Below are 25,457 nucleotides of genomic sequence, written 5' to 3'. Positions count from 1 at the left end.
GAATGTTTTGTCCGGACAACTTTTCTGACAACAAAACACAAATCTGTTTCTGATCAGCAAGTAGAATTCGTTTGTCGGAGGATTCTTGACAAACTCCCCAAATGATCCTACCTTCGCAAATGGTGAATTTAGCCGTACCCTAATTTTAAACAGAAGTTTGTATACAATGCACTTTACCGAGTTTTGCACAAGCGCGAGATAAAAGTGAAAGTAAAAATTTGTGGAGCAAAACAGAGCGCGCCCGCTCTGTGCGCTAGATTCATTACCATGCTGTGCTGGCCAACTGCTACCGCCCCGGATGTTGGCCGTCCGGTTCGGTGCTGCTCAACAATGGTGACGGAAAAATAGTCAGATACAATCGGTGGTGGTGGCAGCTTTTGAAGCATCGTGGTACGCCCGTTCGAATGGAAGCGGTAGGTAGAGATTTGAACGGAAAAGAAGGTTAATTTAAATGCATACGTTTAGTGGGTGAATATGTCACATTTTAATTGGAAATGCACGTAACGGAAAAGACCACAAACAACGGTGCGGTTCTGTCGATTGCTGTGCTCGGAGTGCAAGGGGGGTGTAGCACAATCAGGAGAGCGAGAGAATGGAGGAGGCAGACGTAAGAGTATTCAGTGTATTCATGATATCGATTCTTCCGGACGCAAGCGTAGTAGGACGAACAATTTCGGACGGCCGGTGGATCAGTTGTAATGTAGTCGGGGTGGGTTTTTCAACCCCTGTGTGAAACGCTGTACGTTTCTCGGTGAACGAAGTCCAATTTGCAGATGCAAAAATAATCAAATGGAATGTAATGACAAACGGTGGATCTCTTCGTGAGTGTGGCCAAACAGCACAACTGAACCAGTGTGGGTTGGATGTGGGGGCCTGTCCGCAGAAAATCTGGCGAATGTAAGCTGAAGTGAAATATTGTTGAAGCTTTTGGTTTTTGGAGTGGAAAATGTGCGAGTTACATGCAGGCGAATAGGAGTGGAACCTACCAGTTGTGTTGGACCATTCGCGGGTGGCGATGGACTACGTTCTCGCCATTACCCCGTTCATCAACCAGTTTGAATCACGAAATTTGCTTACCGAACGATTGAGCATCAGTGCCACCACTATCGTGCTGGGCCCGTAAAGGCAAGAAAAGGGACCTGCTTATTATTGCTGCACCCTCCGCTGGTCGCCGTACCCCGTGTTTTCGCAAAAAGCGAGCGAGCGAACGACGGCTGCTGTTTGTTTCTTTCGTTGGTTTCTTTCTTTTTTCTCTCTCTCATTACCTTTTCTCATTGCGCCTACTCGCGCGCGGTTTGCGTTCGTTGCTGTGGAAGGGTGCGCGCGGTGTAGTGCATCCATTCGCATCCATCTATGCACAGAGGACTTTGTGGCTAGAGATGCGTTAGTCAGAGCGTGTGCACAAATTTGCACAACAGTGTGTATGCTGCCCGTGTAGCGAGAAAGCAGGAACGAAGAAACAGGTAAGCATGAACAGTCAAGTTGGCACAGCAAAAACGTTGTTTACGTGCTCGGGCTCTTGGAGGGGTAAATGGTGTGCCGTGGATGCATCCGCGAAGAATCTTGAAAAGAGGGAAATATATATATTTATTTATTTAGTTTGCTTCCTTCCGCCCGGGCCTGGGCCGGTGTGAAAAAAGTGATTCACTTTAGTTTCATTTTCCCCCATTATATTTTGCGCTGTCTGTACGGCGGTTCGTTTTTCCTCTCCATGTCTGGGCGCAGCCAGCCGAAGATTACGAAGTGGAACGTAAAACAATAGCCATCGATGATGTAGTTATCTCCTCCCCCTCCCCCCTCCTTAATGCAATAGATACTTACCGCACGGTACATGCCACAAACCATTGAATGTGACCGCGGTGAGATTATGCCGTTGTTGCGTACGAGGAACGGAGAAAAAGATAAACAACAGAGCAAAAAGAGTGGAAAGCTGTGTGCGACTCGAGGTGAAAAGAGATGGAATGAGCGAATGGGATTACGCGAGAGGATTCAATTCCGCATCCAGAAGATGCGAGCGCATGCAGTACCGCAAACAGTAGACAACAGTGAAGGCCACGAACAACAGCAGCATCCATCAGCTGCATCAGCGAGAGAAAAGGGTAGCCGTCGCGAGACGTGATGTTCAGCAGCGATCGTCAATTCGGATGAATACAATTACATCGTGTCATACACTCGTAGTAAGCGACGGTTCTGTGCCTCCTTTGCGCGGTAAGATAGTTTTCCACGGTTTGTTGATGCATTTACCAGCTGATCAGTGCTGATCTTGCACACAGCGCATCCTGGACGAATTGTGAACGTAAGCGTGGTGATGAAGAAGCGTGCATTAAGAAAAAATAGAAACGATGTGTGGTAAAACTTAGAGTTATCTTTTTAGATACACAAATAATAGTTTGTTTTTTTTTAAAGTGAAAAAGTGTATTTATATCTTGTTCATGTCCTGAAAGATCGTGCATTCGGGAAAGCTATACTGCATTTTGTTCATGTGCATGGAACTTTGTTGTTTGAAATGAATTACTGATAGAGTTCAACAACATCGTTCAAATGTGATGATTCGAAATATACTTTAACTGTGAATAATGTGTATAACCAATGCGGACTGGACGTTAGTAACGAATTTAAAAAAATTGTTCACATTAGCGATTTGAATTAGGTTTGTGATCGGTTGTAATAGCTTATCCTACAAAAAACTAATACATATTGTACGCTTCCTCTTAAGCCATTTTGAATTTATTTATTCGAACACGCGTTTTGGCGAAGTATAGCGGTGACTCGTGCCTTACTCATTTACATGCAAAATTTACCGACTATCAAATTAAAAATAGCAGAAAAATGAAAGTTGCTGCAACGGAAAGCTGAACCCGTAAGGCCAAAAGATATCGGTCGGTTACACAAACCGAGGGAAATTAACCTACCTAGCACCATAGTTGGGGTATCCGGATTCTCACGATTATCCAACGATCTTCACATTGGATAACACAGCTTCACCGTTTCGACAATGTGCTAAGACGCTCCGCCGAGTGCCCGGTGAAAGGCTAAGGAATGGGTTACCTTATAACACCGGCACCGTTTGCTCCGTTTGCTGGAAATTCAATTGAACGCAGAAGATGGGTTTTCTTCGGCTTGAAGTGCATACCATTTGGTGAAAATGAAAGGCTAATCCCATCAACTATGTGCGGTGCATGATCATGAACATTGAAGTACGAAATGTGCTCTTACCGCAAGGGAAGTGAAAGTAGTATTGCAAGTATTTTGGTTAGGTTGTTTAGTTTTAGTTTCGCCGTCTTCGAGATTAAACTAGTAAGCATGTGTGTCGTCTGATTTTAGGGAGTGTGTACATTCTATTATGATATCGCAATCTAATATGCTAATCTATTCACAAAAAATGAGATTAGTACTCTCTTTACAAATATCATTATTATTATTATCTGACCAAGGTTGAACTATTTCCAGCCATCCTTTTAAATACAACTCACAAATATATTTTATTTTCTTAAAGGGGTTTCAATTATGCTGATCTTTTTTAATTATTCTTTCTACGATCAGAATGAACGGAGACCTTGTTTCGAAATTATATGTGACTGTCGGCTCTTTTCATAAAGTAATCACCTTGACTTCTCTAATGCATCTCTTTCGTCGCACAAATAAGGGTACCTGAGGCATAGCGTGGCTTCCACCATATTGAGCACATTGATTGAGCAGCAAGGGCATGAAACGATCTGTTTCTCAACTGTGCTGGAATGGTAATGCTCCAGCAATTCTTCAGATTTGCTTTTGTGTGGTTCGTGGTTTTATGAACAACCATTGATTAAATGTACCACGTATGAGTTGATATTTTCCACGTGCAGAGAAGAAACACGGTCTCATTAATATAGCTCTGTGTTTAAAGTTATAAGATTACATTATTTTGCATGGTTTTTTATGTTTTTTTTTTCTATGAATGTATATTTGCTATAGATTGTATATTCGTTTTAATATAACTTCAATTTAAAACCATTAATTTTTCAGTTGATTTATATATAAGCTTTAAATTTTTCCTTTAACTTATTTATCAGTATCGAATTTGGTTATCTAATTAGCTATGCATTAAAAGCTAACCCAATGTTACGAGATCATTAATTATCCAATTAACAAACAGTTTTTGGGCAATAAAATTGCCAATTTCATAAATGCCACAATGTTCAATATGTTGTTGTAGCTATAAAGATGACCCAAACCACTGCAAATGTTTAATTTCAACCCTTAGCTTTTATCTATTTTTCCATTAGGCGTCAAAATTGCTCAAGGTCTTTTATTTGTTCCATTCCATTCCCAATAATGTCCATATATTTTGCACCTTTGGAGCCCCTCTCACCGAATCTGTTGAAAATACATGCCATGGTCCCCCATGGCATAATGTCATGGTTCGCTATTTCGGATCGTATAGCCTATCATAATTTGTATATTTTAAAGAAGAATTACAAATCGATTTGTGTAATTTAGTCAAATAACATGTTAAAATAAGCGATTGTTATTTTAGAGTTAGGTGATTCTTTTTTTCTTTCTTTGGACTTAGTTCGATTTCGCTGGTACTGTAACAGTTGTCTTTATCCTTTTTATAATAATTAGAATAAATAAAATTGTAGTAAAACGTACGATATTTTTTAAATCGCCAAACCAAAACAAATTGTCCCCCGTGTATAGCGCCATCTATTTGGCGATAGCGCAAGTGAGGTCTAAACGAAATTAAAAAAATCGCCCTAGTCGCAAAATTGAAGATTTCGGACGTCGTGTTGACGTCGTGTGGACGTCCACCCGACGTCCACACGACGTCCGGTTTAAGAGGTTACTCGACCAAGCGAACTTTTTTAGACGGGTTTTATGGCAAAAATTGTGGCGGATTTCCCTGGGTTGTTGTATCGAATAGCAGCCACAAAAAATAAATTTTATGGATGGCAAGAAAAAAAAATCTTGCCCTCCCCCTTACTCCTTCGGTCGGTACCCCAGCCGCAAAATCGGGTTTTCGCCGCGATTTTCGACCAAGCGAAAATAAAAATTATGCCATTTGTATGGGGCGAACACACACACACGAATTATGGTTGTTGATTATGGGTGGGAAGATTATGGTTATGACTTCTGTTTCACTCTCGCTCACAGGCGATGATGTTCCGTCGCTTTCTCACCAAGTTATTGGCGCAAATCTGTGGTTGTTGCTGCTCTTTCTCGCACGTGAGGGAGTTTTCTTTGTCCTTGTTTTTCCCGTGCGTGACATTGGCTGCGAATCCTCTTGATGCGTTAAAGGAAGTTAAGTTAATTAAAGGGTAAATTGTTAGATGCAATGGCTCTGGCACACCAAATGATGTACCAATTCGTGCACGTTTATGTGCCACACTGCACCTAAAGCGTTTTGTGACTAACACAACCACAAACACAGTATTATGATGTTTGTAGATTTGGGACATATTTTGGTAAACTTTTTATGCGGTCGAGCAACAATTAAATGCCGCATGTTGTATACCCTTTAAACCAAACGGCAATCTGCTGCAATCTTTTCATCGTCACTCTGGTGCTCTCTTCGACCAGCGCCCCGACTCATTGAACGCATGCTGTAATGAGACCGGTTCCTACGAGACCGGACGAGATCGATTCTTATCCAGACCATTCCCTAGATAGCAAGAACCCACTATCCGATAGCGTGATTTGAGTAAGGTTAAGAAGCCGTTTCAGCCCTGTCTACAGCATTGTTCGTTACGTCAAAGAAGAAGAAGAAAATTTGTACGGGAGGCTATGAGCTTGCAATGCTGCACGCGGCCTCGGTACGTGGGGGATGGCGAAATAACCTGTACAACAAAGAGAGCAGGGAGATGGCAGGGAGCTGTGGGGTCTTATCGGCCACGGGCTGCAATCGACCAAGTGGTTCCATGAAGCGCTAGTATGTGGTCAGTGAGTGCGCTAAGTAGTTCGGCAAGCGCCAATCCGACCCGTGAGTGCAACGAGTTCGAGTCGACACGAATGAACTGGATCATTTACGGATGGTTTCGACAAAGAAGGATTACGAAGGATCCTTTCCTCGGGACCTCACTCGGCCGCTTAGTTTGGTTTGGCCTCTGGTTAATCCGCCCCTGCCCGCACCTCACTATTGTTTGCCTTAAGGCTTACGGCAAATACAGTTTACATTTGTTATTCTAAACTAGCATTATTGAACAGCAATACCAAAGAAAAGGAATGGGAAGAAAAGAAGGGGATAGGGAGTAAATAAATGGGTAGCTAACAAGAGCGCAAGGAAGCGGAGGAGCAGGAAGGGTGATAGTCGAAGAGGTGAGATGAGAAGATGAAAGCGGGGATTGCGTGTAATAGCGTTCACTGTTCCGAAGCGACGATGGGTTCTAAACAAAGGGGGACGAGAACGAAGCGAACTCACATACAGAAACGGGGAGGACACACAGAAAGGGAGCAACATGCATTTTTTGTAAGTTGAAGAAGGAAGAACTTCTGTATTGTCCACATTGTCCACATCAATCTTATGAGCTGCGGATCGTACAAAGCTTCTTCATCTTTTTCTTATTTGACACAGTATCCATTGCTTTTCTGTCTGCCTCAGCCACTCCTTTCTTCTTATTGGCGCAACGACCTACGCGGTCATGCCGGATACTTATCCGTTGCTACGAGAGAGGGTCCATACGCGGCTTGAACTCATGGCAAGCATGTTGCTAAGTCGTGCGAGTTGACGTGACCTTACTAATTGGTTTACCCCTAGCCTAGCGAGATAGGCAATCCTGGGTCACTAGGATCAAACGGGGCTTGAACGCAGGACGGTCATGTTGTTGTGTTGTGTTCGGATAGCACGACAACGAGGGGCAACCAAGCCATCCATAAATCTAGTCAAGCCATCAATAAAATCCGGGGACGCGTGGAGCAGCTTTGCGCGAGAAAGGACCGGCTGCATCACCGTCATTTGAGGCTCAGCCAATCCCCGAGCGCAGCCGCAGCGCTATCGACTATGCATGCAGCATAAACGCCACTTACGCATCCTGCGTCAATCGCCAGGACAGCGACGGGCTAGCACACAACTTTCTATGGCATCCTCCAGGCAGCGACATGGCCGCGCAGCACAATCCGCAACGATGATGCGTCTCCAAAAAAGGCGAGAGAAGGAGCAAGTCAGGCAAAGCGAGCGATGCGTGCGTCAGCCAATTCGGGGCGGGTCGCTCCTCGCTTACAGCATCGAGCGAGAGGCGGGGGAGACGTTCCTTTTTCTCTTCCGAACAGTAGACCTCGGCAATTAGAATTAAAAGGTTAAACCATGGTGGGTAAATCCTAACCTTCAATCCGGTGGGAGGGAGGGAGGGGTGTGAGAAGATTGGATGGTTTTTACATTATTAAAGAAAAAATAATGGAAAGACAATATGTGTTCAATGATATCCCTCATTTTAATATTTGACCTTCCGTTGACTTTAACTAAGCATTGGTTGGCTTAACATGAGCGGGCTAGTGCATTGAATGATCTTTTGTTTGATTTTTTTTTTGCATAGGTGCAACTAACTGCACTAACAAATAACATAAAATCAGTACGAAGCATGGATTCATTCGATCCGGAAAATAGCTCGAACGGTAAATCGATTCCATCCACACGACAACTAGCGCGTTGATCAAATCCAGATTCAAACGACGGCGCTCTAGCCAACGCGCAATGCATCAGCAGCCAAAAAAACGGGAAGGAAAAAAACAATAACCCCAAGTCAAGCGCGCTCTCACAAGGTCAAGCATTCGCCAATAACTGCTGGGAGAATGAAGGAGGTGGGGAAGTGACGACACTGAAAACGTATATGATCTGGTAGAACGGATAAAGAATACAGCAGATAAGCGATATCACTCCCACCACTATCATATGAACAGCTGGTGTGATCGCAACTACCGACCGAAGGAGTAAGGGGGAGGGCAAGATTTTTTTTTCTTGCCATCCATAAAATTTATTTTTTGTGGCTGCTATTCGATACAACAACCCAGGGAAATCCGCCACAATTTTTGCCATAAAACCCGTCTAAAAAAGTTCGCTTGGTCGAGTAACCTCTTAAACCGGACGTCGTGTGGACGTCGGGTGGACGTCCACACGACGTCAACACGACGTCCGAAATCTTCAATTTTGCGACTAGGGTAGTTGCGATCACACCAGCTGTTCATATGATAGTGGTGGGAGTGATATCGCTTATCTGCTGTATTCTTTATCCGTTCTACCAGATCATATACGTTTTCAGTGTCGTCACTTCCCCACCTCCTTCATTCTCCCAGCAGTTATTGGCGAATGCTTGACCTTGTGAGAGCGCGCTTGACTTGGGGTTATTGTTTTTTTCCTTCCCGTTTTTTTGGCTGCTGATGCATTGCGCGTTGGCTAGAGCGCCGTCGTTTGAATCTGGATTTGATCAACGCGCTAGTTGTCGTGTGGATGGAATCGATTTACCGTTCGAGCTATTTTCCGGATCGAATGAATCCATGCTTCGTACTGATTTTATGTTATTTGTTAGTGCAGTTAGTTGCACCTATGCAAAAAAAAAATCAAACAAAAGATCATTCAATGCACTAGCCCGCTCATGTTAAGCCAACCAATGCTTAGTTAAAGTCAACGGAAGGTCAAATATTAAAATGAGGGATATCATTGAACACATATTGTCTTTCCATTATTTTTTCTTTAATAATGTAAAAACCATCCAATCTTCTCACACCCCTCCCTCCCTCCCACCGGATTGAAGGTTAGGATTTACCCACCATGGTTTAACCTTTTAATTCTAATTGCCGAGGTCTACTGTTCGGAAGAGAAAAAGGAACGTCTCCCCCGCCTCTCGCTCGATGCTGTAAGCGAGGAGCGACCCGCCCCGAATTGGCTGACGCACGCATCGCTCGCTTTGCCTGACTTGCTCCTTCTCTCGCCTTTTTTGGAGACGCATCATCGTTGCGGATTGTGCTGCGCGGCCATGTCGCTGCCTGGAGGATGCCATAGAAAGTTGTGTGCTAGCCCGTCGCTGTCCTGGCGATTGACGCAGGATGCGTAAGTGGCGTTTATGCTGCATGCATAGTCGATAGCGCTGCGGCTGCGCTCGGGGATTGGCTGAGCCTCAAATGACGGTGATGCAGCCGGTCCTTTCTCGCGCAAAGCTGCTCCACGCGTCCCCGGATTTTATTGATGGCTTGACTAGATTTATGGATGGCTTGGTTGCCCCTCGTTGTCGTGCTATCCGAACACAACACAACAACATGACCGTCCTGCGTTCAAGCCCCGTTTGATCCTAGTGACCCAGGATTGCCTATCTCGCTAGGCTAGGGGTAAACCAATTAGTAAGGTCACGTCAACTCGCACGACTTAGCAACATGCTTGCCATGAGTTCAAGCCGCGTATGGACCCTCTCTCGTAGCAACGGATAAGTATCCGGCATGACCGCGTAGGTCGTTGCGCCAATAAGAAGAAAGGAGTGGCTGAGGCAGACAGAAAAGCAATGGATACTGTGTCAAATAAGAAAAAGATGAAGAAGCTTTGTACGATCCGCAGCTCATAAGATTGATGTGGACAATGTGGACAATACAGAAGTTCTTCCTTCTTCAACTTACAAAAAATGCATGTTGCTCCCTTTCTGTGTGTCCTCCCCGTTTCTGTATGTGAGTTCGCTTCGTTCTCGTCCCCCTTTGTTTAGAACCCATCGTCGCTTCGGAACAGTGAACGCTATTACACGCAATCCCCGCTTTCATCTTCTCATCTCACCTCTTCGACTATCACCCTTCCTGCTCCTCCGCTTCCTTGCGCTCTTGTTAGCTACCCATTTATTTACTCCCTATCCCCTTCTTTTCTTCCCATTCCTTTTCTTTGGTATTGCTGTTCAATAATGCTAGTTTAGAATAACAAATGTAAACTGTATTTGCCGTAAGCCTTAAGGCAAACAATAGTGAGGTGCGGGCAGGGGCGGATTAACCAGAGGCCAAACCAAACTAAGCGGCCGAGTGAGGTCCCGAGGAAAGGATCCTTCGTAATCCTTCTTTGTCGAAACCATCCGTAAATGATCCAGTTCATTCGTGTCGACTCGAACTCGTTGCACTCACGGGTCGGATTGGCGCTTGCCGAACTACTTAGCGCACTCACTGACCACATACTAGCGCTTCATGGAACCACTTGGTCGATTGCAGCCCGTGGCCGATAAGACCCCACAGCTCCCTGCCATCTCCCTGCTCTCTTTGTTGTACAGGTTATTTCGCCATCCCCCACGTACCGAGGCCGCGTGCAGCATTGCAAGCTCATAGCCTCCCGTACAAATTTTCTTCTTCTTCTTTGACGTAACGAACAATGCTGTAGACAGGGCTGAAACGGCTTCTTAACCTTACTCAAATCACGCTATCGGATAGTGGGTTCTTGCTATCTAGGGAATGGTCTGGATAAGAATCGATCTCGTCCGGTCTCGTAGGAACCGGTCTCATTACAGCATGCGTTCAATGAGTCGGGGCGCTGGTCGAAGAGAGCACCAGAGTGACGATGAAAAGATTGCAGCAGATTGCCGTTTGGTTTAAAGGGTATACAACATGCGGCATTTAATTGTTGCTCGACCGCATAAAAAGTTTACCAAAATATGTCCCAAATCTACAAACATCATAATACTGTGTTTGTGGTTGTGTTAGTCACAAAACGCTTTAGGTGCAGTGTGGCACATAAACGTGCACGAATTGGTACATCATTTGGTGTGCCAGAGCCATTGCATCTAACAATTTACCCTTTAATTAACTTAACTTCCTTTAACGCATCAAGAGGATTCGCAGCCAATGTCACGCACGGGAAAAACAAGGACAAAGAAAACTCCCTCACGTGCGAGAAAGAGCAGCAACAACCACAGATTTGCGCCAATAACTTGGTGAGAAAGCGACGGAACATCATCGCCTGTGAGCGAGAGTGAAACAGAAGTCATAACCATAATCTTCCCACCCATAATCAACAACCATAATTCGTGTGTGTGTGTTCGCCCCATACAAATGGCATAATTTTTATTTTCGCTTGGTCGAAAATCGCGGCGAAAACCCGATTTTGCGGCTGGGGTACAAACCCCGTTGACTGTAACTAAGCATTGGTTGGCTTAACATGAGCGGGCTAGTGCATTGAATGATCTTTTGTTTGATTTTTTTTTTTGCATAGGTGCAACTAACTGCACTAACAAATAACATAAAACCAGTACGAAGCATGGATTCATTCGATCCGGAAAATAGCTCGAACGGTAAATCGATTCCATCCACACGACAACTAGCGCGTTGATCAAATCCAGATTCAAACGACGGCGCTCTAGCCAACGCGCAATGCATCAGCAGCCAAAAAAACGGGAAGGAAAAAAACAATAACCCCAAGTCAAGCGCGCTCTCACAAGGTCAAGCATTCGCCAATAACTGCTGGGAGAATGAAGGAGTTGGGGAAGTGACGACACTGAAAACGTATATGATCTAGTAGAACGGATAAAGAATACAGCAGATAAGCGATATCACTCCCACCACTATCATATGAACAGCTGGTGTGATCGCAACTACCGACCGAAGGAGTAAGGGGGAGGGCAAGATTTTTTTTCTAGCCATCCATAATCATGGAAATCATGGAGTTCTGAGAATTTTATCATGCCTTCTTTTTCAGAACTCCATGATTTCTCTCGACGGAAGAAATCATGGAGTTCTGAGAATTTTTATCATGAGCGCGCTGTCGAAGGTTTGGATGTGTTGGTGCGTCAGACGGCCAATCGCTGTCAGCCGTCGTCCGTGCTTTTTCCCTCCATAGCGCTATCTCTTTCTCGCGTGTGGTCATTGCGGCGATGAAGTTGCATTTTCACAAATCAAACAAAAAAGCGCAATAAGTTCAATTGCTGCAATGTAAAAATGACTAAGGAATCACTGGCTCACGATGGAGGGTTTGCTGTGCAAGCCGCTGAACTCTAATTCGCATTGATACGTTCAGCCCGGCGCTGATTTTCATCAACTTTCCGTTCCGCCAGCATCAAGAACGCAAGCTGATTGTGAAACCAGCATCCTGGAAAGTTCACTAGCAGTCCCTGGGGCATGTCATTGTGCTGAACGTGTTAAGCATTAAGCATAATTTTGTTACCTTAATCTTTTGCTTTCGTATGCTGTAGATTACACAGATATGCTGAGCAGTTTGCGCATGTGTGTATGCAAAACTGTCGCCGAATCTATGCTCTTCCGGAATGTTATGATCGATCGGTCAAAGAAAGGAAGGAGTTCATGACAGTGGCAGAGTAGGGAAATCGGGGGCCCTAGGCGGAAAGACGAGTTGAGGCCCCTGTAAATGGTAGCTGATGACCGGGAGGAGGGGGTACTGGCATACAGCCGTTGGGAGATTAAACAGTATACTTAAATTGCCGGCGGATTGGGGGGAAGGAGGGGGGGGTGCCCATGGGACCCCTACGATCATCGGTCACAGGCCCTAAAATTGTAGTCGCCATGGGGGGAGGGGAGGTGCAAATGGTTCTCCAGCCACGGGGCCCCAACGACCATCTTTCCGGGGGGCCCTTATCGCTAATACTCTGTCCAATTGTAGACATACGGCATACTACAGACTAGAGATGTTCGGTGACCGCCTAGTCCGCCTACCGTTAGATCCACCGCTGATTCATGACGGTGTTTTTTTTTTTTTACTCTGGAGGTACATCCCTCTCCCTGCCTGCTGCGTATGCACCGGGCAGGAGACAGTGTGGCAGTAATGCCCGTCGTGGGTTCTAATCGCGTATGAACCATCCGCCGTAGCAAGGGCTACGCGGTACTCAAGTCCTGAAAAGGCCGGCATGATCGCGTTGGCTATTACGCCAATAATAATAAAAAGAACTTAGCATAGCAGTCCACACCCGGGTAAGAGTTTGTTTTGACTTTGGTGCTGCCGGGCTACCGCTGTGGCACGACAAATGCACGGAATGCAATCGACCAAAACATGAACCTACCGATCCGAACTCATTCCAAGGCATTGCCGGTTAACCGGCGTCATGATAACTACTCCAAACCAACAAGCCACCAGATTCTGGACGGACAGGTGCAGCACCATACGCGCACCGTAATAAACAAATCCAGAATCCTCTTTTGTATGGATTCAATTCAAAATGTTGTTTCCACTTGCGTCCGCTAGCTGAATTGGAAAGAAATGTGCTACATATCACACGCACGTTTGCTTCGATCGTGTGTCTTTTTAATACCCCCAACAGCAGAGCCGATCGCAAAGATGCAAATGCCAATGGTTGTGTTGTCTCTCAAGTAGCGAGATCGAAAATGCGTGGTATTTTGTAGCCACAGCGGATGAAAATGTACGCATCAGAATCAAATAGTTTTGGAGTTTCCAAACGCACGCACACACACAAACACACAAACGCGTGAGCGCAAACACACACACAAACACGCGCGCGCAAACTAACACACACACACACACACGCGCGCGCGCACACATGGCTGAACGCGCGCACGCCAGCACGCACGCACGCACACACACACGCACGTACGCGCGCCCGCGAGCATGAAAGCGCGCACGCCAGCACGCACCCACGAAAGCGCGCTCGCGAGAACGCACCCCCGAAGTCGCGCAAGCACGCACTCCCCCCCCCCCCCCCACTAGACCACCCCCCCCCCTCCACGCATGATCGATTACGGCTACCTTATCGGTAGAACGGTTGGTTCAGCTTTCTTGTAGCATCCTCAACCCTAGCGCCGGGCGGGGTGGGGGATCGCGACATGATAGAGTGAACGGCCACTTTCCCCGCGCTGTGTGTGTGTGTGACGAGACCCAAAAACTCGAGACAGATTTCGGCACATTAAAAAAAAAATTATAGCCACTATACATTGTGCTACATGATGCTTATAAGTAGGCATGGGCAAAACGATTCTTTTCACCGAACGCGAACGAACTAGTTCGCTCACCAAAAAGAACCGAACGTGAACGACGATTCTTTCGTTCTTTTTTTCATGGGGTTTTTATTCACAAAGAACATTCGTTATTTTTTTCATTTACCCACCATAGACGCATACTGTAGCCAAAGAAGTACTCATTCTGCGGTTGAAACCAATCATTTAAAAACATTAAATAAATCAGCCCATCTGCTGTCTGGTCAACACAATCTATCGCAAAACCGACCAAAAACTAGCATGTAAAAAACTAATACGAGCAAAAATGTCTCCAGCATATATTGTACCCTATGTCTTATACACACTCAAGGATTCTATAAAAAAAACTACTTAAACATGGATAAACATGATGAGCGCAATCAATTCAGTTCAGTTCATTCGCGAACAATGACTAATCCGTTTGAACGGGCTCGATCTTTTGAATTGTATAGGTATAATTTCCATGCCAACAGAACACAGATCGAACACCAGTTCGAACGCGTTCGATGAATTCAGTTGTGTAGGTACGATTTCCACACCAACAGAACACAGATCGAACACCAGTTCGAACGCGTTCGATGAATTCAGTTGTGTAGGTACGATTTCCACACCAACAGAACACAGATCGAACACCAGTTCGAACGCGTTCGATGAATTCAGTTGTGTAGGTACGATTTACATACCAACAGAACACAGATCGAACACTAACCGATCAGATCGAACGCGTTCGATGAATTCAGTTGTGTAGGTACGATTTCCACACCAACAGAACACAGATCGAACACCAGTTCGAACGCGTTCGGTGAATTCAGTTGTGTAGGTACGATTTACATACCAACAGTACACAGATCGAACACTAACCGATCAGATCGAACGCGTTCGATGAATTCAGTTGTGTAGGTACGATTTACACACCAACAGAACACAGATCGAACACCAGTTCGAACGCGTTCGATAAATTCAGTCGTATAGATACGATTTCCACACCAACAGCACACGTATCGAACACTGCTGGACAAATTCGACGGCGTTCGAGGAATTGAGTTGTATGGGTACGATTTCAACACCAACAGGGTACATTTTGATCTCTGACGACCCGTTCGCACGGTGCGAGAAAGAGCGAGAAAGCAATATGATTTTGCACGTTTCATTACCACATTTATGTGTGCCGTCAAACACTGACGGAACGTTCGAACGCGTTCGGTGTAGTCAGTTTCTTCCAAAAGTCCTGGTCGTTCTTTTTGTTAAGAATCTCGTTCGTTCGTTCACTTTACCGAACTGTTCGAACGGTGCGATTCTCGTTCATTTTACACATGCCTACTTATAAGATCGTTGAAACATCAAACATGTTCAATTAAAAAAATATTAGATTAGTGTTAGACGTTCTCCTACGCTTGTTTTAAATAGGTTTTCTTCACCCTCGATTGTCACGGGCATCGAATGGTCTCATCAGCAGCGGCACGAAATAAAATAAACCATCAATACACCGATAACACTTTGAATCCCAATCCAGCTTCTCCCACAGCGTCTCAAGGTCACACACAAATTAATAAATGCTAACACCCACCAATAACAATACACAACCGCAATGCACATATGAGTATCAACGCATACACCGCAACAGCCAATCAGCTGGCGGCGGAAGGCACGGGCTGAAGCGCAAGTAAAGCAGGGCAGGGTGAGGGAGGGAGAAGAAGCGGACGAAAAAATGGGCGCCAATATTTTTAAATTTTTTGACCGTTTTTTTTGCTCCGCCGCCATAAATAGTTCGTCCATTTCGCCAGCAGATGGCGCTAAACTTGCTCGACCCAGCGCAGGAATCGCTGAAGTCCAGCGCGGGGATCGGGCCAAAATCTGCGCTGGCCAGCGCAGATTTTGGTACATTTTCTGCGCTGGAAACTGCTCGAATTTGCGCAGCGGGCGGGGGGACGACGTCCACACGACGTCCGAAATCTTCAATTTTGCGACTAGGGTAGTTGGCTCGGCGTTTAGTTTACAGCGGACGGCACTGGCTGCGATCTGGCATATTTGAATACATTGAAACCGTATTCCTTTTTGAGGCTATTTGCCATGCATATTGAATATGTTTTCCATGAAATTGTTTAAAATAGTTTTGATGTGAAAATGATGCAATAACAATATCGATATGAAATATTAGTAAAATTTATTTCTAAATAATGTTGTCATGTGTTCATATCCCATACTAACCGAACTTCTTCCGTTATGCAGGACTGACTAATATTATTGTGAGTAAACCATCAATTCAGTTATTGTTAATTTTAATGCTTTAGTGGCAAGTCTAGACCAGTGGCCGATAAAGTATGCCTCGGAAGACGCAGGTGACACATTGTTGCCCTTTTCCGGCGCTACAACCGCTTTGTAGTCTTGGCTTGCCTCAGGAGTGTCCGAAGCCGCTCGCGGTGTAGTTTTGCCATGGCTATGCTATCATATGCGGCCTTGAAGTCAATGAAGAGATTGCATGCGTTGTGTCTGTATTCTCCAAGATCTGCCTCATAGTGAAGATCTGGTCAGTGGTTGCTTTTGAGACTTTGTCATAGTTTATGATAGAAGTATAGTTTGATACTTTGATAGTTCAGCTCTCTTCGACGTGAGGGACATCCTTCAGGATCGTAGGATCAGGGAGAATATTTTATAAGCGATATTCAACACCGTAATACCCCTATAGTTGTTGCAGTTCAACCTGTCTCCCTTCTTGTGTATGGGGCCGAGATTCCAATCACAAGGCATCGATTCGCTATCCCATGCCTCAGTAACAATTTGATGAATCTCGTCTTCTAGTCGGGCACCTCCATTTTTGAGCAGTTCAGCTGCGATGCCGTCAGTTCCAGGTGCCTTGCTATTTTTCAGCTGACAGATAGCTTTTCGGGTTTCATCGATGCTAGGAGGCAATAACACAACGCCCTCTGACTCAAGGACCTCTGACTGGTCACTAACCAGATCTTCATCCTTATTACGACAACATGTTAGCTTAAGCCCGCGTTACAGCTCGAGTGAAATTGAACGTAAAATTTTAGGGTTATATATAGCAGATTAATATTAAATTATAATCAGAATATGGCTTATCATTCACCAATAGAAAGGATATTTAATTCCCCAACTATTTGGACTATAAAACGCCTTGAATTAATAAATTAAATGTATTTCTTTGCGATTCCCTTACTTAGTTCACGGTGAAAAAATAATGGTCAGCGGGGAATCACAAGGAAATGCATTTAATTCATTATTTTAATGTTTTACAGTCTATTTTTTTAATTTTTTGGCTATAAAGTTTGCGCGTCCTCTATTTAAGGCTGATCACGGTTATAGCCTCATGTAAGATGAAGAAGATTTTCTAGAAGTTTATTATTTATTATTAATGGAGATTAATAAATGAAAAAGGGAGATTTGTGTTTGTCGTTATTTCAGTTAAAACGTCACAACATTGAAGAATTGTTAGAATTGTAAGCTACATTTTATCATTTGATATTTTAATAAAATACTAAACTGGCGCATATTAACTGAAGGTGTAATAGTTTAATAATTTGCGTTGATCAAAACATGATTAGTTAGATAAGTACTGAATAATGTGTTGATTAATCGCGACAATTGTACTAATATATAAATTATTGCGTTCTTTCTTTGCAGTGATTAAGAGATAAATCAACTCCTCAGAGGATATCACCAAATGTTGCTCTTTTCTCCAAACTTTGGCTAAGCCATCCAAGGGGGAAATGAAACACAAAAGTATTATCAGTGAAAAATGCCATTAAACTTGGTATTAATTGAGATCATTGCGAAGAGCGACTACGATAAGCTACTAAAGTGACGTAAACCCGTTGGATGAAATCGTCCCGCGCCAATCGATGAGCTCGATTGTCCTGCATTCGAAGCAGCTGAATCATACAACGCTTACGCTATGAGACGAAATGTGAAAGTGTTCGGACTCGTTTCCATCACCTGGATTGTGGTGGTGATCTACTATTTCCAGGGCGACTACTATCACAATGACGGGAATCGTGCGCTGCGTTTGCGCAGCAGTAAAATGAAGCACTCCGCCTCGGAACACTATAATGGTGGAGGTAGCGAGGCACTAACGAATCGCGACGACGAACATCAAAGCGTGTTGAAGAGTGCGGCAGAAAGTAATGCTGCCATCGTCGGCAGCAGTAGCAGCAGCACCAGTATCAGCAACGGCCACAACCTTCATAGCAGCAATAGCAATAGCATCTTTAGCTACAATGCACCACCCATGACCTGGGACTATTTTGATGAGGCCAGCTACATACAGAAGGGCGGTCTGCAACGGGGTGAAGATCCGTACTTAAGGAACCGTTTCAACCAGCAGGCGAGCGATGGGTTGAAGAGCAACCGCGAGTTGCCAGACACTCGCAATGCCATGTGCCGCCGTTCAAGCTGGTCGGATCTCAGTACCATCGCGCACCTGCCAGCGACCAGTGTGATCATTACGTTCCACAACGAAGCTCGCAGCACATTGCTACGAACGGTGGTCAGTGTGCTCAATCGCTCACCCGAAAGACTGATCCACGAGATAATTCTTGTGGATGACTATTCCGACTTTCCTGAGGATGGGCAGGAGTTGGCCAAGATTCAGAAGGTGCGCTTGATAAGAAATAGCAAACGCGAGGGATTGGTACGATCACGGGTTACAGGGGCTGCCGCCGCTACGGCTAAGGTGCTCACCTTCCTCGACAGCCACTGTGAGTGTAATGTGAACTGGCTCGAACCGCTGCTGGCACGTGTAGCAGAAGATCCAACACGTGTCGTGTGCCCGGTGATCGATGTGATCAGCATGGATACGTTCCAGTATATAGGCGCTTCGGCCGATCTGCGCGGCGGCTTTGATTGGAATTTGGTGTTCAAGTGGGAGTATCTGAGCAATGCCGAACGTAAAGCGAGACAGCGCGATCCTACGGCCCCAATACGCACGCCCATGATTGCGGGTGGACTGTTCGTGATCGATAAGGCGTACTTCGAGCGTCTCGGCACCTACGACACGCAGATGGACATCTGGGGCGGTGAAAATCTAGAAATCAGCTTCCGCGTTTGGCAGTGTGGCGGCTCGCTGGAAATCATACCCTGCAGCCGGGTGGGGCACGTGTTCCGCAAGCGCCATCCCTACACGTTCCCCGGTGGGGGGAGTGGCAACATTTTTGCTAAAAACACTCGCCGCGCAGCAGAAGTGTGGATGGACGAGTACAAGAAGTACTACTACGCGGCCGTTCCGCTCGCTACTAACATTCCGTTCGGTGACATCGACGATCGATTGCAGCTGCGAAAGGAACTGCAATGTAAGCCATTCCGATGGTATCTGGAACACGTGTATCCCCAGCTAGGCATACCGGAACGCCGCAACAATGGCAGCATCCGGCAAGGCGTGTACTGTCTGGACAGCCTGGGCAATGTGGCCGGTGCGGTGGTCGGACTGTACAGCTGTCACGGCAACGGTGGCAATCAGAACTGGATACTTAATAGGAAAGGGGAGCTCAAGCATCACGATCTCTGCCTAACGCTGGTTAAGTTCACGATCAGCGCACGGTACAACAGCGTGCTGATGAAGTACTGTGACGATTCGGAGAACCAGCAGTGGCACCTGAAGGACGGGGGACTGATACAGCACAGAAAGATTAATGTATGTTTAGATTCGCGACACATGAAGGAAAGGGGCATCACGGCGGAACGGTGCAACTCCGCACTCGAATCACAGCACTGGAAGGTTGTTACGGAGGTGCAATAAATCGCCCGCCACGGGGGGCGGGGACGAAGAGGGGTTTCTTACTTCAGTCAGTGGGATGTAGTCCATGTTCTTTGTTGTTATATACATACATTCTATTCAAAACCAATTCAATCTCCTGATATGCAGATATTAGATAGTACGAAAGCGTAGCATTGTGACACTATAGAGTTTAAGAGAAGATAAGGTGTGAAGCGTGGATCGATTCAATCTTTTGCATCAAACGTAGATGTATATGCATTTGCAGATAAAAAATAAAAACACCACCACCACCACCCTCCCCCTTACACCATCACATACACCAACAGCAACACAAAATAAGTTAAGAAAATCGAAATGAATTCTCGCTGTAACGACGCAAGTGCAACCCTTTTTATTGTATTTCCAGTTTTTTTGTTACAAAACAAAGGATAACAGCTAAGGAACGATCAGTAAAACATTCAGGAATAGTTTTGTCCTGTATGAAGAAACACGTTAAACCACTTGGGTTTTATTTTACTATGCAATCAGATGACATTCCACAGAAACAAAATCAGAATACTACGAGACGAGAAAAAAAGAAATTGAAGGATACCAAATCTTATCATTTTTTATTATTTATTTTTAAAACCATCAATATTATTGTTTGGAATCGGTATTTAACTGCATTTTTGAGTCATCGATTTAAATGATATTTGAAAAAAAAAATTAAAAGTAAATGTAATATTTTCGGATGTATTACAGCCACTCGTACGACTTAACAACATGCCCGTCATGGGTTAAATTCCCAAATAGACCGTGCCGCCATACGTAAAATTGACAATCCTGCTAGGGGGGGAAATCAATTAGTCACTGAAAGCCAAGCCCACAAGTGGCACAGGCAGGCCTTGACCGACAACGGTTGTTGAGCCAAAGAAGACGAAGATTACAGCCATTCACCCATCCCGGGCCAACCGACAAACAGCGAAAGATCACGGGAAACATATTTAAGTGTGTTGCTTTAATTGTTTAAAAACTCGCCACGGACTTAACGGAATTCAAACATTTGTTTGCGTCAACCGATTGAAACAGACTTATAGAACAAATTAATATCGACACGATATTTTGCAATCCAACAACCATTAGTGCCTGGCCCGTATGGCGACATGATATTTCCGAACGCTAGGCGTTGCACCGTCAATCGGAATGTCCGACGGTATGGGTGCTCCATCCGGCAACAAGAGATCAAACGACTGCAGCGTTGTGGTCAGGAACAGGAAAAGGTTACTTTTCGCCATCAGCTCACCCATGCACCGGTGTTTGCCGACTCCGAACGGGTGGTACTGGGCCGGTATGTGTAATTTTCCGTCCTTGAGGAAACGCTCGGGGTTGAATTGGGTCGGATTTTCCCACAGGTTCTCGTCGAGCATCATACCGCGGAACATGCCCACAAGCATGGTGTCCTGGTTGTGAAAACGAGCAAAGTTAAATCCAGCGGAATCTAGTAGGCCAAGTGTGCGCCGCACAAGCTTACCTTGGGAATGTGGTAACCACACAGAGTAGTGTCTTTGAGTGCTCGATGTGGAATACCAAACGTATTCGACATGAACAGTCTAAGTCCTTCGAGTGTTGTAGCTTCACTGTACGGCATGCTGTTGGCGGTGAAACGGAAAAGTGATTGTTGGTGAGTGTTAATTACACATATTAAAAAAAAACATTAAAACCGTTTTTTATCGCTCTACATCTGTAACGTACCTTGCACGGTCCTCTAAAGTTGGTAGCCGATTGCGACCAATGACGTCATCGATTTCTTCCTGAATCCGCCGCATCACCTTCGGATTGCGCACAATGTACAGAAAGGAAAAGTCGAGCGTTTTGGTGGTTGTTTCCGAGCCGGCAATGAACATATCCAAACAAACGGCCAGCAGCTGCTCGCGGGAGAAACTGTCCGACGGTGCATTATTGTTTTGCAGCGTGTGCAGGTACACATCCATCAGATCGCGCGGTTCGTCGTCTGGGTTGAAGTTTTTCTGATGCCGCTCCACCTCGGCACCGATGAACTTGTGCATGCACTCGTGTATCTCCACAAACTGCCGGTAGCCCGAAAGCCTGGGCGCCACAAATCTAAGGTAAGGGAAGTGGCTAAAAAGCGCTCCCATCATGTCAATGTTGGTGAACAGCTCGTGCAGTAGCGCTTGCAGATATCTTAGGTCGTCGTTATCCTTACTGTAGCGAACTCCCGCCATCATCAGCCAGAGCGTGTTCAGGACGTAGACGGAAAAGGCACCCTGCATCTGCACCGTCGCCTTACCCTGGCCCTTCGCGATCAGCTCCTCAAAGTCCTTGCGTATGTGAGCCGCTTCGTTCTGAATGATTTCCGTCATGCCCTTGCGCGCAAAACCAAACTCTTTCAGATGGCGCACAATGAAACGGCGCTGCTCCTGCCAAAACTGTTCGTCCGTTAGCAGCACACCGCGCCGTAGACCCCAGGTGCGCGTTTCGTAGAATATCCCGGTGGGCCGCCCGTCAAAGTCTTCGTTGTTCATCATCTCCTTCAGCGACTCGGCATTGATCGCCATGACCGCTTTATCCTTCCCTATTTTGAAGCCGATCACACCACGGTGGTCGGGATAGTCCTGGGCAATATGCTCGACCGCTTTGCACAGCATACCGGTTTTGTTGCGTGCGTTCATGATCGAGAGAGCGCTCCCGACGATCGGGTACCACTTGGGACCGGGCGGGAAATTGAGGGGCTTCAAGTTATCCAGGTGAAGCCATAACAGCAACAGCACTACGCAAAGTGCCACAAAGTACCACATTGCTGGGTGATCCGGGGGTGTTCCGCTGTTACCACTACGGGGGTGAAAGCAGATAAGAAACAAGCTTTTCATTTCTGATACAGAAAGCATGAGTTGCGGAGCTAGAAAGTACTAGAATATAAAAGTGCATAATGCCCCAAACCGATCGTGGCTCTACTCGATCATTCTTTACTGGGCACATGAGGCAATCGAAAGGGCGTTTTACCGACAGGCCCTTAAAAACATTCACTGAAGCAATAAAAACGAATCGCACACTGCGCACATAGGACGGTTCCACAAGTGCACAAACAACAAACACAGCCTCAATGCTGCAATGCCGTCGGATCGGACCAGCGCGCTCCGAATGCCGGCAAGTAAGTAGTAGCTGCGATGAAGCCGGCTTCATCACGCATGGCAGGCCACATGGTTGGAAATTGAATGCGGCATTACATAAGCATGCACTTGCACATTTGGCCACACATTACTTTTACCCTGGCAAATGCAGATTATGCAAGTTGATAGGTAGAAGCTTAGTCGAAAGCTCAACGATGGAGCTCGATTAAGATGTAAAAAAAAAAGCAAATGCTAAACGAAAATATATAGTAGCGGGGACTTCTTTACACCCGGTGAAGTGTGTAAATACCGGGTCCAATATCGAAACGGGAATGTAAAGAAATCCTTTCTAATAATAAAGGGAAAATCTAAACCATGATGTGTTGAAGGAAAGCTCAACCAAGGTGCGCTAATGAGGTGACACGAAGGAGAGGAATAGCTTGATAGTCTTAGGCCAGGCTTGCTTGTTGCGTCACTTTGGCCTACCTTTTATGTAATGCGGAGATGCTGCAGAAACGGGTTCTGGCAGCTGGTAACCCCCACATGACTATGGCTGGAATGCAACGATACACTGCGCCACTGCAAAAGTGTGCATCCACTGTCAGTGCAACGGGAATTCCGTTGTACGGTCTACAGATTTACCGACATCAATAGTAATCACATCATGATTTAAGAACAATGGTGAGGAAAATTGTTCCCTGAACGATTTTTGTTTTCAAATTAAGCGACTTAAACTACTTCCGAACAGATAATGAGGTTTCTGGTAAAACCATCTTTACTGTTTACTGAAAAGTAATGCTACATTGAAACAACGTATTAACATTCCATATTTTGGCTGTATTTTCCCGGATTTCCTTTGCCTGTGCCAGTGATCTCATTGTGGAAACATTGAAATTGGGCCTGGGAAATTATTAAACTTAACATTAATTCCCCAAAAGTGGGGCACAATTCCACTTGCCGAATGCACTTAATTTACACACAAAGCTCTTTGCGTTGACGGGAATCTGTGTTTTGTATCTCACAATTGAATAAAAAAACAAAAAACGTTCACCAACGGCACATATCAACTAACAAACAACACTCGAGATCAAAGTATCCTGCTATCAGGACCAACACGTATAAATTAACAATCACCTGTTTAATCCTGCACTGGTGCGTGCCTTCGAGCTGGCAGAATTGGACTCATTCTGTAGCGGCGCGCAGTGGTCAGTAATATAGCATTTTCCCCACTTACCAAACGATTTTCAAATACATCGGTGCCGGGAAGGCGCGCTCGTTTGCCCCGCCACTCGAACCCGTGTACGGGTGGGCTTGAACACGTTTCATTCATTCGCTAGCCAACATTGGTAGTGCTTTCCGGATCGTGATACAAAGTGCATTGCAGAAAGATTGCCTCTTGTTTGTACTATTCGGTGCATGCGAAATGCACCACCGACAAAGGTCACTGGCTGTAGGTAGGGCACTAAAATAGTGACGCAGAAAGGCTTTCTTGAGGATTGATAGTGTATGATGGCAGTTCAGGGCGATGCCGGTACTCTAACGCTAGTCTGATCGTCGTTCCGATTGCCGATTGTAGTTCGATCGCATTTATCAGTAGGAAGGAGGCTTAACGGTTGATTGTGCTAATTATGTATGATTTTGGTAGGCATGATCGTGTAATGCCAACAAATTCCTTAGCCTTATGGACCTTAGCGTAGGTATTCTCATCCGAAAGTTCCTTATGGTTCCTGAGACATGTGAGAAGTTCAATCTCGCGATCGGAGTTTGGTGGAATAATGGCCTCTTTTTTATAGTGACTTTCAGTTCATTTTGACGTCATTTGCCTCTTCAAAAGAAAGGTGTTGTCCCAGAAGATGCCAGGCAATACGTTGAGCTGTATATTCGTAGCAGTCGGCGTATGGCCGAGAGTTATTTGTGCCCTACAAATGTTGCTGTATTCTTGGTGGGCGGAATGTTTTCCTATACACAGATAGAGAGGCTCACTAAATTGGATAGTACAGCTGGATATAATTTGTGTATTAAGATAACTTATACTGTCCGTTACATTTAAATTGTTCGATCAGTCTTGTCCTTTTTGTGAAAGTTATGTTGTCATTGTTTTTACCAAGTGATTTAATGATTCACTCCATTAAAAATAGGTATTTACGCATTCATTGGGTATTTTTTTAGTAAAAAAAAATCATAAAATCAAGATAATGAAAAATGGAAGGCTTAAAATATTGGATTAGTTGTTACTACAAGTTGACGCCAAATTGCTCTAACATTTAAAATATGGTCCGACTGTACGATTTAGGACAATTTACCATTAGTTCCTTTAGACTCTTTTTCTTATAATATTTTACATGGAACTTGTAATGGCCATGTTTCATTATTTACCTGTCCTTGTGTCATTCATCACTCGTCCTTGTAATCATAGGTGTACCACCTTAAAGCCTGACTTCAAATTAAGATGTTTATAGTACACGTCCGTAAAAATAAACTAAAACAGGTAAAGTTTAATTTTTATGATATTCCGTAAATTATATATAGAGTGGCAAAAACCTTTTCCAGTACAGCTTAATAACTGGGCAAAGAACAAAAAATTACGAAATTGTAGAGTATACCATCAATTTGATGAACTGCTGTGGATTGTCGGACACACGGAGCGAAATTTGGTGCCCCATTAACTTTAAGATGGCGATGGAGAAAAATAACACAAAAATTTGTGTTTTAAGAAAAATAACATAAATAACATAACATAATAACATAAA

The 25,457-nt window shown here is 44.9% G+C and overlaps 2 protein-coding genes and 1 long non-coding RNA gene across 6 annotated transcripts; 1 reads left to right on the top strand and 2 right to left on the bottom strand.

Moving 5' to 3' along the window:
* Positions 1 to 120: 120 nt before the first annotated feature.
* Positions 121 to 20,097, top strand: LOC5668146 (polypeptide N-acetylgalactosaminyltransferase 2). 4 transcript variants are annotated; one of them, XM_061659339.1, is made up of 3 exons: positions 121 to 413; positions 1,317 to 1,463; positions 17,512 to 20,097. In XM_061659339.1, exon 3 carries the CDS (start codon positions 17,783 to 17,785, stop codon positions 19,619 to 19,621), a length of 1,839 nt encoding a protein of 612 aa, XP_061515323.1. In that variant the 5' UTR covers positions 121 to 413; positions 1,317 to 1,463; positions 17,512 to 17,782; the 3' UTR covers positions 19,622 to 20,097. The 4 variants fall into 4 exon arrangements, with proteins under 4 accessions (XP_061515323.1, XP_001689179.2, XP_061515324.1 ...); XM_001689127.2 differs by lacking the exon at positions 1,317 to 1,463 and having other exon boundaries at positions 124 to 413; XM_061659340.1 differs by lacking the exons at positions 121 to 413; positions 1,317 to 1,463 and adding an exon at positions 1,814 to 2,208.
* LOC133393637 (uncharacterized) lies at positions 609 to 1,117 on the bottom strand. The gene is made up of 2 exons (XR_009766296.1): positions 987 to 1,117; positions 609 to 902 (listed from the first exon to the last, which is right to left on the bottom strand). It is a non-coding gene; the product is annotated as an uncharacterized LOC133393637 (long non-coding RNA).
* A 471-nt stretch (positions 20,098 to 20,568) lies between the features above and the next one.
* LOC1279508 (probable cytochrome P450 303a1) lies at positions 20,569 to 23,922 on the bottom strand. Its single transcript, XM_319235.5, has 4 exons — positions 23,842 to 23,922; positions 21,332 to 22,429; positions 21,111 to 21,228; positions 20,569 to 21,039 (listed from the first exon to the last, which is right to left on the bottom strand). The coding sequence occupies exons 2-4, from the start codon at positions 22,393 to 22,395 to the stop codon at positions 20,719 to 20,721; spliced, it is 1,503 nt and encodes a 500-aa protein (XP_319235.5). The 5' UTR covers positions 22,396 to 22,429; positions 23,842 to 23,922; the 3' UTR covers positions 20,569 to 20,718.
* Between the last annotated feature and the right edge of the window lie 1,535 nt (positions 23,923 to 25,457).

This window comes from Anopheles gambiae, chromosome 3 (genome assembly GCF_943734735.2).
Source record: "Anopheles gambiae chromosome 3, idAnoGambNW_F1_1, whole genome shotgun sequence".
NCBI classification, from domain to species: domain Eukaryota; kingdom Metazoa; phylum Arthropoda; class Insecta; order Diptera; family Culicidae; genus Anopheles; species Anopheles gambiae.
This window is presented reverse-complemented; position numbering and strand designations above follow the sequence as displayed.